Below are 11,971 nucleotides of genomic sequence, written 5' to 3'. Positions count from 1 at the left end.
GGCCCTTGCGCCACTCACGCTTGCCGGATGCAGTATTGTCAACATGGCAGAGGCACGTACACGCGTATCGAGAGCATGGAGATCGGTGGGAGAGAGAACAGGATTGATTGGGTTTGAACAAATTGCCACATTATCATTGCTGGGCTCCATCAACGCCATGATGAGCCGTTAATCTACAGCAAAGCAAACCATGCCGGCTGAGAGCAGCCCTTTGCAAACACCCCAGCCGTACCCATATCGCGCCTTCCATCATGGCTGTGCCCAAGCCTGTCGCCGGGCCAGCTGCTTCATGCCGACGGATATTGTTGGTAGTCGTAAAAGCATGCCGAAGAAAATCTGAAAGTCGCGCGCCGCTTAACCACCGAAACCGTAAAGGGTGCGGCCTTGCCTCTTGAGCGCGTAGACCACGTCGAGGGATGTGACGGTCTTGCGCTTCGCGTGCTCAGTGTAGGTGACTGCGTCGCGGATGACGCCTTCGAGGAAAGTCTTGAGGACACCGCGCGTCTCTTCGTAGATCACTGGGAAACCTGTCAGACGGAGCCCGTATATGGAGATGTGTGGAAATCTTACTGGCCGAGATACGCTTGACACCGCCACGACGCGCCAAACGGCGGATGGCGGGCTTTGTAATACCCTGGATGTTGTCGCGCAAAATCTTCCTGTGACGCTTCGCGCCGCCTGTGGACACGTTAGTAACGTCGTCGGTGAGCTGCTGAGCGCGGTCACGTGCCCTTGCCCAGTCCTTTGCCTCCTTTGCCGCCTGCGAAGTGAATGTCAGTGCCTGTATGATGCAAGTGGTAGTGGTGGAGTGGCGAGTGCTTACGGCCAGTCATGATGAATTTATTTGTTGGGTGGGTGAGAGAGGTCGAAGGTAGATTGACTGATGATACTGCTGATGCCGGTGATGCCGAGTTGCGCGGGTAAAGCTGTGTGATGGATGGGATGTAGGAGTGTGAGTGTGGGGGAGAAGCTGAATATATAGGATTCGCGGCTCCAGCCGGCTTGCGGTATCAATCGATTTGGCAGGCGCACGGACTCACAACAGAGCCGCGCCCCGCGCAATCAATCCTTCCACGCGCTTTTGATTCTGAACTGTGATTAGACATGCGTGGCTGAGGTGTCGTTTATCTTTTAGGGCGTCTGCTTTTCCGCTTCTTTCCTACACCCCCACTTCAGTAGCATTCTCCACCAAGTCATCCATCTCACCACCACCAGCTTCCACCACCTTCAAATTCAAACCATCAATAAGCACACAATCTCCATTAGCCATGGCCCGTACGAAGCAGACAGCTCGGTATGCCTTCCCATCATCACTTCACGGTCGCGTTGTTATGACTCCGCGTCATTCCTTCGCCACCCTTCTACCATCACCATACTAACACATCTTTACAGTAAGTCCACCGGTGGCAAGGCGCCCCGTAAGCAGCTCGCCTCCAAGGCCGCTCGCAAGTCCGCGCCATCGACCGGTGGTGTGAAGAAGCCTCACAGGTACAAGCCAGGTAAGCATCTCTTCCACTCACTCAAACCACCACCACCGCCACCACCGACACTAACAACCACGCCAGGTACCGTCGCGCTCCGTGAGATCCGTCGCTACCAAAAGTCGACCGAGCTCCTCATCCGCAAGCTCCCCTTCCAGCGTCTGGTGCGTGAAATCGCGCAGGACTTCAAGTCGGACCTGCGCTTCCAGAGCTCCGCCATCGGCGCGCTGCAGGAGTCCGTCGAGGCCTACCTCGTCTCCCTGTTCGAGGACACCAACCTGTGCGCCATCCACGCCAAGCGTGTCACCATCCAGAGCAAGGACATCCAGCTCGCGCGCCGTCTCCGTGGCGAGCGCTCTTAAGCGGGTCTCTCTCACTCACATCAACTCGACATCTTCTACTACCACTACACACTCGATACCAATGATGAAATAAGACCATGAGGCACGGCCATCTCGACCTCCTGCGGTCATTGCTGCTGACGCGGCTGGCTGGGTGATGGGCGGTGGTTCGTTGGCTTGCATGGCAGATGGCTTGACTACTTTTGCGGGAATGGAGTTTGCGAGGAGATTCACAGGGCATGGGTTGATATCATGGGTGCACCAGGCGAGGTAGCGCCATCATCATGCTGTATCATAATGACAATGGTGCAAGACATTTCCTCCATTCAGTCTCTTCATCCTGCTTGTCATGTCTCACGTGTTGTTTGTGGTTGTTGTTGTCGCCAGTCGCTTCCACGCGTCTGCTACAACGCTGCCGCCGGGCGCAATCTGCCAACAGCCCCTCGTCGCTGCTACTGTCTCCGGTGCCATTTCTGCCTCTTACCCTGACATTGTCACTTCCACATCCATATGTCAGCATCACTCTTGCTCCAACGAGCGTTCTCACCTCCATCCGCTCTGCGACACAGCGGTATTGAGGTGTATGCAAGCGTACCTGCAGCAGCGAGCATCCTCTTGGCACAAATGCCGGCCATGACAGCCAACCTCGGCGCTAGAAGCCGAGCCACGAAGCCCCCGAACGATGGCGCAACAACCGTGCAGCAGAACCCCCAATCCAACTCAACGCTCATCACTGGCAGTAGTATACGCTCTTCGTAAGTACATTTCATTGATTCTATCAGCTACAGTCATTACTCCTCTTTCAGATCCTCTTCGCTCTCCATCTCCCTGTCGTATATCAATTCCCTCCATGCGACCAAGATGACCTCCTTCCTCCCAACCTTCATAAACATAGGCCGCTCAAGCACGCACAAACTCCACCAGACAGTCTACCGCAACATCCTCCGCCGCCATCAACAGACGCGCCTCAACTCGAATGCCAGCCCCTCCACCATCCGCAATGCGTCAACGTCAACGTCCACCTCCACCACAGCACCCCCTCCTCAAACCATCCCCATCCCCGGCTGGCCCTGGATCACCACCCCCTTCCGCGCGTACAGCGCCATGCAATCCCGGCGGCCCCTCCTCACCCAACTCGAAAGCACGCTCGTCATCTACTTCCTCGGCGACCTCTCCGCGCAAACCGTCGCGACCGCCTCCTTCACCACGGGCTCTTACGAACCCATCCGCGGGCTCAAAGCCCTCGCCATAGCCTCCATCCTGTCTTTGCCCAGCTACGCCTGGTTCATGTTCCTCGGCCGGCACTTCAACTTCCCGGGTCGACATTGGTTGAGCATCGGGGTGAAGATCTTGGTGAATCAGCTCGCGTTCACGCCGGTGTTTAGTACGTGTTTCTTCGGGCTGCAGAGCCTGTTGTCGGGCGGGAGTTTGCGGGAGAGTGCGCGGCGGGTGAGGGAGACGGTGCCGATCAGTTGGACGAATAGCTGGAAGATCTGGCCGCTGGTGACGGCGGTGAGTTTCACGTGGGTGCCGGCGCGGAACCGGAGTGTTTTTGCCGGGGCGTTTGGGGTGGGGTGGCAGACGTATCTGAGTTGGTTGAATAAGAATGCGGAGGCGGTGGAGGGGGGAGGGCAAAAGGCTGGGAAGGGTGTGACGGCGGCGAAGGCGTGAGATTGGCGAAGGGAGAAGATGTGGGACGAACGACTCGCGTGAAGCAGCCACTTCACGGTTGCGGATGCCAGCGCTTTCTGACAATCACGACAAGCTCGAGGCCCGCGGATGTTTGGTTGCCCAAGACCGCGATTTGCGGAATCGAGCCTTACCATGCGAACGACGTACTGCTCCATGGGTAAACCGGCCTTTCATACACGGCTCGATTGTCGGCCAAGGCTGATTCACACCGATGGCCCTGCGACAAGCCATTGCGCAGCAGAGTATGTAGAGGTCGTGAATTGGTGGCTGTATGACGGTCGGCCTCTGTAGAGCAGACTACAACAGTAGAGCATAGAGCAGACGATAGAACAGGGTGAAGCCTGCGATGCCCTGCGATGTGAGCAAGTCTGAAGCTGTGTTTGTTGATATGTGCCACTTAACGCGCTTCACTGCGAAACCTCGAAGCGCGTCTCTCCATGACCGCTACATCACCTCTAGCGTGTCACCACATCAACCCAACGATGCGCTCACAATGGCGGCAAGCATCATTGCTCCTCCGCAAGACAATACCACACAGATAGTAGGGAATGACAGTGACTATGGCTCCGATCTGGACGAAGCCGCCGTAGACTCCCTCTTCTCCCAATCCGAGTCGCCGGGCAGCGTGATAGCGAGCATTGAAGCACCCACCATCCTCGACGACCATGGCGGCGACAGCAAGCCTGTCCTGCGCTTCTCGCGCCTGCACGACAACTTGGTGGCAGTCATCGCTGGCCTCGGCAGTACACAGGAAGCGCTGCAGCGGTGGAAAGACGGCGAGCGTGGAGGGCCGGCAGTCGAGGTCGAGTACGACGAGGTCAACCGACACACTTTCTCCCGTGCGTCTCACAATACCATCGAGAGTATTGTTTGGGAGAAGCTGACGCGCTGACCGAAAGCGTCTCATAGCACCCCCCGATGAGGAAGAACAGCGAAGACGTGAGCGCGAGCAGTCCGCTCCCTCATTTGTGCGAGACGTAGACAAGAATGACACCCGCACACCACTCCAACGCTTCCGCACCGCGCCCAAGAAGCCACTGTCCGTCACCGACATCATCTCCCCCGCATGGTGCGAATTACAGTACTTCTACAACCTCAGCCGCTACGGTCGCGTGCGGAGGACGACGGCCATGAAGCAGGGTTCGAGCGTGCATAAAGTATTGGAGGAGGAAGTCCACACGGACGTGCCCGTAGATGTGGTGACGAAGGAGGATCGCTTCGCGCTGCGGATATGGAATGTCATATCCGGTTTGCGAACGCTGAGGCAGACGGGCAGGACGAGGGAATTGGAGGTTTGGGGTTTGTTGGATGGGGAGGTGGTGAATGGGGTTGTTGATTTCGTTACTACGACGTGTCCGGATGAGGAGGCGGAGGTGGAGTTGTCGCGGCAGAAGGGGGAGTCTGCTTCCGAACGTACTGGCGCACAAGGCGGCAAGAAGCAACAACCTCTCCCCTCCGACCAGCGCACATTAACCGACTACCTCACCACCACCTCCCCGCACGCCTCCATCCTCGAACAGTATCACAACGGCAACAGCACCGGCAACGGCAACCCCTGGCTCGGCACGCTGCAAGAGAAATCCCCAACCATCTACCTCCTCGACGTCAAGACCCGCCAATCCAGGACCTTACCACCAGAGGGCGGCAGTCAGCTGAGACCAACCCACTACCAACTCATGCTCTACCACCGTCTCTTCACCGCCCTGGCCGGCAACCAAGTCCCCGCCGACCGGATTTTCGAACGATATGCCGTAGATCCGGAGAAGACGTTCAGTGATGCTTTTCTGGCGCAGATGAGTCAGCTTTCTGTCGGGTTGCAGGAGAACCACCCGACTGTCTTCGGGAATGCCGATGAGGCTGACCCGGGCGATGGATGGCAAGATTCCACCGACACTCTGCTGGCGCACAACAACCTCTCCGCGCTTTGGAGTCTGATGATCGCCGATTTCGCCCGCACAGTCTCCCGAACTTCAGCCTCATCCACAACCTCGCCCTCTCACTCCGCCTCGATATCCCCCCTCCTAACAGCCGAATTCCGCACCTCCTCCTCGGGCACTTTATTGGGCCGACGCAGCTTCCTCTACAACGCCTCCCAACTCGACGCCTACGTCTCCGACGAACTGCGCTGGTGGCGCGGCGAGCGCGAGACGAAAGGTGTGGAGGTGGAGGAAGCGTATAAATGCCGCCTGTGCGAGTTCGCGGAGGGGTGTACGTGGCGGGCTACGAAGGTGGAGGAGGGGGTTCGGAGGGCGCGGTTGAGGAAGAAGAAGCGGAGGACGAGTGCCGTCTGACTTTATTTACGCGAGATATGATACCCCTGCTGCAACGATACTATTCGCGATTCGGTGATGAGATACCATTACCAAGGATACGCTCTAACCTCTTCCTCCTTCGAAAAGTCCACCCCCCTCGCAACCTGCTCCTCATGCTTTTGGTCGAGATACTCCAACAGCACCTCCCCATACCTCTCCCGCCCCTTATACCGACTCACGTCCTCCCCCCAACTCCGCACCGCACTCGCCAATCTCCCGGGCACGTACTCCTCCTCCGCAATCTCCGTCACCGGATGAAAGTACGTGCGGATCGTGAACACCACCCCGCCACTCCTCGGCAGACGTCTCAAACTCTGCCTCTCTGACCGAAAATAATGATGTTCCACCGCGCGGTTCTTCTCCGCCGTAAACCAACCCACTGTCTCACTATCCTCGTCCCCGATCGAACTAGACCAGGCTAGATCGTCGTCAACCTGGAGGAAGTAATTGTTGCGCAAGACCGCCTTCTCCGGCTGCACGCGACGGAAAAAGTTCGTCATCCCTTTCTCCAGCTTCTCCTTGAACCCGGGCACGTCGCCGGAGGTGTGGATTTCGGATAAAGGCATGCCAAATTTGTCCTCCAGACGCCAGAAGCCGGCGAGGAGGATGGCGCCGGCGAGGAGGTAGTATTGTCCGTCCTCTTTTTCGAACATGATGGCGAGGTCGTCTTGGATTAGGCGGGCGCAGAGTTGCATTGGATCCTCGCGGATGCCGTTCATGGTCAGTTCGGGGATGTTGAAGGATTCGTTTGTGATGATGTTGTCGACACCGACGTCGGTTCGGACGAACATGGAGGGGTATCGTTCGCTGAGGTACGCGGAGAGTTCTTCGAGGAGTTCGACCGCGCCGTCCCAAACCCGGGGGTCTGCGGTGGTGGGGTCGCCGGTGGAGGTGCGGCAGCATTTGGGCCCGCGCTCGGCGATGCGGCGGGCTTTGTCGGCGTGGAAGCGGAGGTAGTGGTTGTCCAGCTCGATCCATTCGTCCCAATGCATGGAGCGGAGGCCCATCGTGATGTGGTAGGGCCCGTGGCGGAACGGGCGGTAGGGGAGGGGTTTGGTGGTTAGGTGGGACCAATTGGGGTAGGGCGGTGCCGTGGGGCGGGTGAAGGGGGAGGGTGTCCATGCTGGGTGGTTCCGTTAGTGGCTGGAAAGTGATGCGTGGTGGTGATGAGTCTTACTGCCCGGCTCGCGCTCGGTAGGCTTCATTCGCTTTTCCGCGAATGTGTTGACATCGGTGGGCTTTTCTGGGTCGGGAGAGCGACGTGTGCTTTGCAGCCATGTCTTTGGTCGGGTTTGTTTGCTGAGGTAATTGCGGAGTAACAGCGCCACTGCCAAAGCCAAGAGGATGTAAGGTGCAGTCTTCACATTGACGATTCGTCTCAACCGTTCGAACTCCAAGACATCCTGCAATCGATCCATCCTGCAATTATCCTGTATCCAACGCTGTGCAGACTCCATCATGGATAGCGGTCAGAGAGGGGAATGGTCGGTAACAACCAATCGATAAAACATTTAGAACCTCTTGGAGGGCGTAGCGTCGTGAAGAAGCCATCTCTAAGTCAAATAATATGAGCTCCGTATGCAGCGCGATAAGAGACGCGATTGCGTGGGGTCAGAGTCTCTCCAGAGCCAGCTCTGACGTCCAGTCGTTGGCCGAAGGGGCACGCGGAAGTCTTTGCCCAATCTGGAAAGCGTAAGCTCCACCGCACGTGACCCAGTCTATGCCTTTCGACGTTGATGTCTCCGTTGGCGAACGTGAATCAGACGCATGTGTATATCGTTATTCGTGCGGCACTTTGAAGACTAAATGCGTTCAGCCAAGCGTCTCGATGCTCGGAATATCATATCTTCTCGTCCTTTCCGCACCGGCAGGGGTACTTGCAACGGGCTTCTTCTGCGGCCTACGCTTAAGCAGGCAGTACTCACCCCATACTCGCTGGTATTGCTCAGGTACCCAAGTAGCATTTGGTATCCAGAACAGTCTGCCAACGATATTCGTCGAAGCGGCATCCAGATACGGTACGCAATGCACCTTCTCCCAAGTCGCGTTATCCGAGATATAGCTTGGCTCAAGACCCGTAACTTCCGTAGAAGGCGAGTGACTGTCGACCAGAAAGTTGCAGTGCTTGACATCCGTGTATTTAGACAGATCTTCCCGGTTTTCATCATTCATACCAGGCGGTACGAGCCAGGTACCCGGAAACAGACCGAAGCTTTGACCCGATGCGACTTCGCTGAACTCGCCAGGTAGGAGACCCGAGAACTCGGATCTGATGAACTTTGCCTTGACGCCTTCGGGGAGATGGTAGTGGGATGGGAAGCGGTACCATTCCTTGCCTAGACACACGGTGTCGCCTGGGTTGGTGGCGTTCGCCTTTAAGGGGTGGTATACCGACAAGGGAGCGTCGTAGGCGCTGATGTGGCCCATGATGCGAAGAACTGAGACGGAGAGGGCAAGAACGATGAAGCCGAGAATGCCGGCCAAGCGAAGCATGACGGGGATCTTCGCGATCAAGTCGCTCTGATCGGTGGAGCCGAGGTTGGCGAGGATGATGTGCATGGCGACTGCTGCATTCAGGGCCAGAGCAGGGTAGGCAGGGTACATGAAACGCTCTTCCTTGTGGGGCTGAAGGGTGAAGATTGCCAGCCAGATGTAAAAGGGTGTGAGGAATACTACGCCACGAAGCCAGCTCGATTTGGTCGCTCCTTTGGTGCGGAAGAAGTGCTGGGCGAGCACGAGTGGCATCGCCGATAGTGCAAGCAGTAGCCAGACATGAAAGTTCAGAAACAGATTTCGAAGGTAGAAGTGCCACGGTTCGGTCCCGTAGAGTTCCGGCCCTTTGCTGCTGAAAATGTTGTAGGTAACAATGTTGAGCGGCACCAGTAGGAGCTTCTTGTAGAAGAACCCATCGACGCTGACTTGCAGTCCGAGGCAAAGCAGTGTCCGGACAACGCCGTCTACCACACGCCAGAAAAGCTCAAGCATGCCTTGCGTGTCGCTTATCGACGCCAGGTAGAGTTCTTCGATAAGGAAAGGTGCAGACAGTGCAGCGGCAAACGGCCAGCCAAGGCAGGCACCAACGCCAAACATCCAGATACCCTGTGCCGTGCGTAGACCGCCTCGCCAATCCATGAAGGCTGCCATGCCAAGCATGACAAAGCACATGGCGAAACTGCTGGGCAGATACGCAACGCTGGCATGGAACATGCCCGGGCTCGTCGCCATGATGACGAGGAACAAGACGGCAATCCTTGGGTTGAGCGTGGCGGCAATCTTCGAGAATAGCCTGGTCTCGGACAGAGCGCAGATGAAGCCTAAAAAGATCCGGAGTAGGTAGAAGGCAGCAACTTTGTCGCCGTTGGCAAGCTTGACGGGCAGAGTCACCAGGGCGTGTAGGCCAGTATACGCCCATGAGCGGATGGCGTACTCGGGCGAATACTCCCAGGTTTGGAAGCCATGGCCGTGGGTAAGGTAGTGGGTGGGTTCCCAGTAGTTGAAGACTTCGTCGCAGTCCTGGATGGGGGAGAAGATGGCGGCGACTATGTGACTCGCGAACAAGGCATAGAACGCGTTCATGCTGGAGAGCTGGAGAGGCGCGGGCTGAGGCTTGCTACGAGCATTGCCAGGTCTTCGTACTAGCTGAGGTGCTTTGACATCTTGACCACTGCCGTTGGCATGTTTGATAGACCTCTTCGTGGCCGCGCCGTTCTTAGAAGCCATCTTGTCAGGTCACGGATGCATCGTTGAGCGAGATGTATTTCATTTCAAGGAGAGTTGAACTGCTTGGAGACACACGAAGCTTGGACCACCAAGGCGCGTGCTGTGACGTCGCGGACTTAGGAAATTTGACCTTTCCCCGTAGTACTGTGCCATCAATCTTTAATCCATTCCACCCATTGCTACAACTCAGCCTACCGTAGCGGTGCAAGTTGGTAGCCGGTATGGACATGTCAGCAGATCCAAGGCTGGAGTACCGGGATGCGGACGAAGCACGTCCAGCCAAGCGCGTGCGACTCGAAGCTCCGCTGGAGATTACTGAGGAGTTGCAAGAGGAGGTAGTGGATGATGAGGGCTGGGACGACATCTATGACACTTCAAGTATGACGGCGGAGCGAGTCGAGCCATCTGCAGAGCAAAAGGTGATTGGCAGTGTTCCAGAAGCAGCACTGGATGAAGCGCAAGAGGAGCCCATCCAGCCAGAGACAGATCTCGTTTCTGCGGTTGAGGTTCAAGCGTCTGCTGGGGATGTACTACCTTCAGCGACAGACGCCAACGATGCGCCACATCGCGACCTGGAGCCTGGTGTATCCGCGGAAGAGACGGGTGACGGCGTACCCGTGGAGGCTATTGACGACGGAGACGCTTTAGTAGACGAGCAGCACCACGTGTCAGCAGTCGAAGAACCCACAGTCCGCATGCTGGAAGAAACGAGCGCCGTGAATGGTGATGGCGATGCAAACATGGAAAACGTTACAGCTTCTACAGATCACGCGGCCAACGAGCTGCGGTCAGCGCCAGAAGATGCTGGAGCTGCCGTCACTGTTGAGGTTGACCCGGCTGCAACGACAAACGGCACGCATGGCGGTGAATCAGCAAGCCAGCCAGCACAGACGAAAGTCACGCAAGACACAGAGTTCATGGCAGCTGCTGCAGCGCAGAAGGAGGTCGCGAACGCAGAGTGGCAGTTTGACTCGTCCGATGCGGAGTCGACATCAGATTCCGACAGTGATAAGGACGACGAGAGCTCCGACTCCGAATCCGACAGCGATGGCGGTTACGAGATGCTCGACCCAGCCACTGCGGCGAAGATCCTAATGTCTGGCGAAGGCGACGATGACGACGACGGTGGGCGTAGAAAGGATGGTGCAGCAGGCGACCGCCAGCCTCGGACCGCGAATGAGGTCAAGGAAGTCGTCGTGCCGAAGCCTGACGTTGCGATCACAGACGAGACGAAGATCACCGAGTTAGGTACCGTGCAGAGGTCGGTCGAAAATCATCTACTTATCAAAGGGTCTACACCAGGCGAATACCAAGTATTGGAGTCGGGGTCGGTGCTTTGCAACGACAAGCGCGAAGTCATCGGCGTAGTAGCAGAGACGCTAGGCCGAGTGCAGGAGCCAATGTACAGCGTCGCCTTCACTAACCAGCAAGAGATTGAGGAGCTGGGCCTGCAGCATGGCGCGAAAGTGTACTATGTCGACAGCCACAGCACCTTTGTCTTCACGCAACCGCTCAAGAACCTGAAAGGCACGGATGCCTCCAACATCCATGACGAAGAGGTCGGCGAGGATGAGATTGAGTTCTCGGACGATGAGGCAGAGGCGGAGTATAAGCGGCAGAAGAAGCAGGCGAAGAAGGCCGGTAGAGGAGGCTTCGCGGCACATGCGAACGGACGAGGTGGATACGCTGGCAGCGACAGTGCTCTGTACAGTTTCGGCGCACCCGGCAACGAGGGCGGGCAAACGTTCGTAACTGGCGGTGATGCTCCGAGGCAGGGGTATGGTGGTGGGATGAGCTATGATGACGAGCCCGCGGATGAGTTCTATAATCCGCTCAAACGGCCGGACAACCTCAGTCAGATGATGGCAGGTGGAGGCGCAGCTCCTCCGCCAAGACCGCAACAGCAGGGCGGCTTCGAGCGAGGGAGAGGCAGAGGGCGTGGCGACCGTGGGCGGGGCAGAGGCGACAGGGGCAGAGGGCGTGGCGGCTTCAACCATGATCGGCAACAGCGAGGTGGCCATAACAATGACCGGCAACAGCGCGGTGGGGCTCGTGGTGGTGGGTTCGGCGGGCAAGCGAACGGCGGACATCGTGGCAATGCGCACAGCTTTCCGGACCGACACAATCATGACCGAGGCGACGAAGACCGCCAGTTATCTCTGCCTCCGAAGCCGAATGTGCCGCTGCCGCCACAGCAAGCTCAGCAGTATCAGCCGGCGAGCTACACTCAACAGCCGCCGCCGCCGCCGCCGCACCAGCAGTCGTACCAGTTCAACGGCTACACTTTCCAATACGGAAGCGCGGCGCAGCCTCCACCACAACACCATCCGCAGACGGGCTACCATGGCCAACAAGGCTATCAGCAGCAGGCTCCATCTCATACAGCCGCACCGGTTCCGCCCGGAGCGTATGTTAATCCGGCTTT

General features: G+C 57.4%; 7 protein-coding genes across 7 annotated transcripts; 4 read left to right on the top strand and 3 right to left on the bottom strand.

The window, feature by feature from the left end:
• Positions 1-206: 206 nt before the first annotated feature.
• Positions 207-923, bottom strand: BAUCODRAFT_34429 (uncharacterized protein). The gene is made up of 4 exons (XM_007678591.1): positions 824-923; positions 731-760; positions 571-678; positions 207-518 (listed from the first exon to the last, which is right to left on the bottom strand). The coding sequence occupies exons 1-4, from the start codon at positions 831-833 to the stop codon at positions 355-357; spliced, it is 312 nt and encodes a 103-aa protein (XP_007676781.1). The 5' UTR covers positions 834-923; the 3' UTR covers positions 207-354.
• A 240-nt stretch (positions 924-1,163) lies between these two features.
• BAUCODRAFT_34428 (uncharacterized protein) lies at positions 1,164-2,087 on the top strand. Its single transcript, XM_007678590.1, has 3 exons — positions 1,164-1,294; positions 1,393-1,499; positions 1,566-2,087. The coding sequence occupies exons 1-3, from the start codon at positions 1,269-1,271 to the stop codon at positions 1,841-1,843; spliced, it is 411 nt and encodes a 136-aa protein (XP_007676780.1). The 5' UTR covers positions 1,164-1,268; the 3' UTR covers positions 1,844-2,087.
• A 302-nt stretch (positions 2,088-2,389) lies between these two features.
• Positions 2,390-3,889, top strand: BAUCODRAFT_34427 (uncharacterized protein). The gene has a single exon (XM_007678589.1). It carries the CDS (start codon positions 2,684-2,686, stop codon positions 3,491-3,493), a length of 810 nt encoding a protein of 269 aa, XP_007676779.1. The 5' UTR covers positions 2,390-2,683; the 3' UTR covers positions 3,494-3,889.
• Positions 3,890-3,940: 51 nt separating this feature from the next.
• On the top strand, positions 3,941-5,901 carry BAUCODRAFT_34426 (uncharacterized protein). The gene is made up of 2 exons (XM_007678588.1): positions 3,941-4,353; positions 4,424-5,901. The coding sequence occupies exons 1-2, from the start codon at positions 4,008-4,010 to the stop codon at positions 5,803-5,805; spliced, it is 1,728 nt and encodes a 575-aa protein (XP_007676778.1). The 5' UTR covers positions 3,941-4,007; the 3' UTR covers positions 5,806-5,901.
• BAUCODRAFT_148543 (uncharacterized protein) lies at positions 5,874-7,244 on the bottom strand (the record flags this gene model as incomplete). The annotated part of the gene is made up of 2 exons (XM_007678897.1): positions 5,874-6,949; positions 7,004-7,244. The coding sequence occupies 2 exons, from the start codon at positions 7,242-7,244 to the stop codon at positions 5,874-5,876; spliced, it is 1,317 nt and encodes a 438-aa protein (XP_007677087.1).
• A 394-nt stretch (positions 7,245-7,638) lies between these two features.
• Positions 7,639-9,402, bottom strand: BAUCODRAFT_71745 (glycosyltransferase family 22 protein; the record flags this gene model as incomplete). Its single annotated transcript, XM_007678808.1, has 1 exon — positions 7,639-9,402. The coding sequence occupies one exon, from the start codon at positions 9,400-9,402 to the stop codon at positions 7,639-7,641; it is 1,764 nt and encodes a 587-aa protein (XP_007676998.1).
• A 1,319-nt stretch (positions 9,403-10,721) lies between these two features.
• BAUCODRAFT_54261 (uncharacterized protein) lies at positions 10,722-10,979 on the top strand (the record flags this gene model as incomplete). The annotated part of the gene is made up of 1 exon (XM_007678722.1): positions 10,722-10,979. A coding segment is annotated over one exon (258 nt), but the record flags the coding sequence as incomplete, so codon positions are not given.
• Between the last annotated feature and the right edge of the window lie 992 nt (positions 10,980-11,971).

The sequence above is a fragment of the Baudoinia panamericana genome (assembly GCF_000338955.1).
Source record: "Baudoinia panamericana UAMH 10762 unplaced genomic scaffold BAUCOscaffold_7, whole genome shotgun sequence".
Lineage (NCBI taxonomy): Eukaryota > Fungi > Ascomycota > Dothideomycetes > Mycosphaerellales > Teratosphaeriaceae > Baudoinia > Baudoinia panamericana.
The sequence above is the reverse complement of the archived record's forward strand: the minus strand, read 5'-3'. Positions and strand labels throughout refer to the sequence as shown.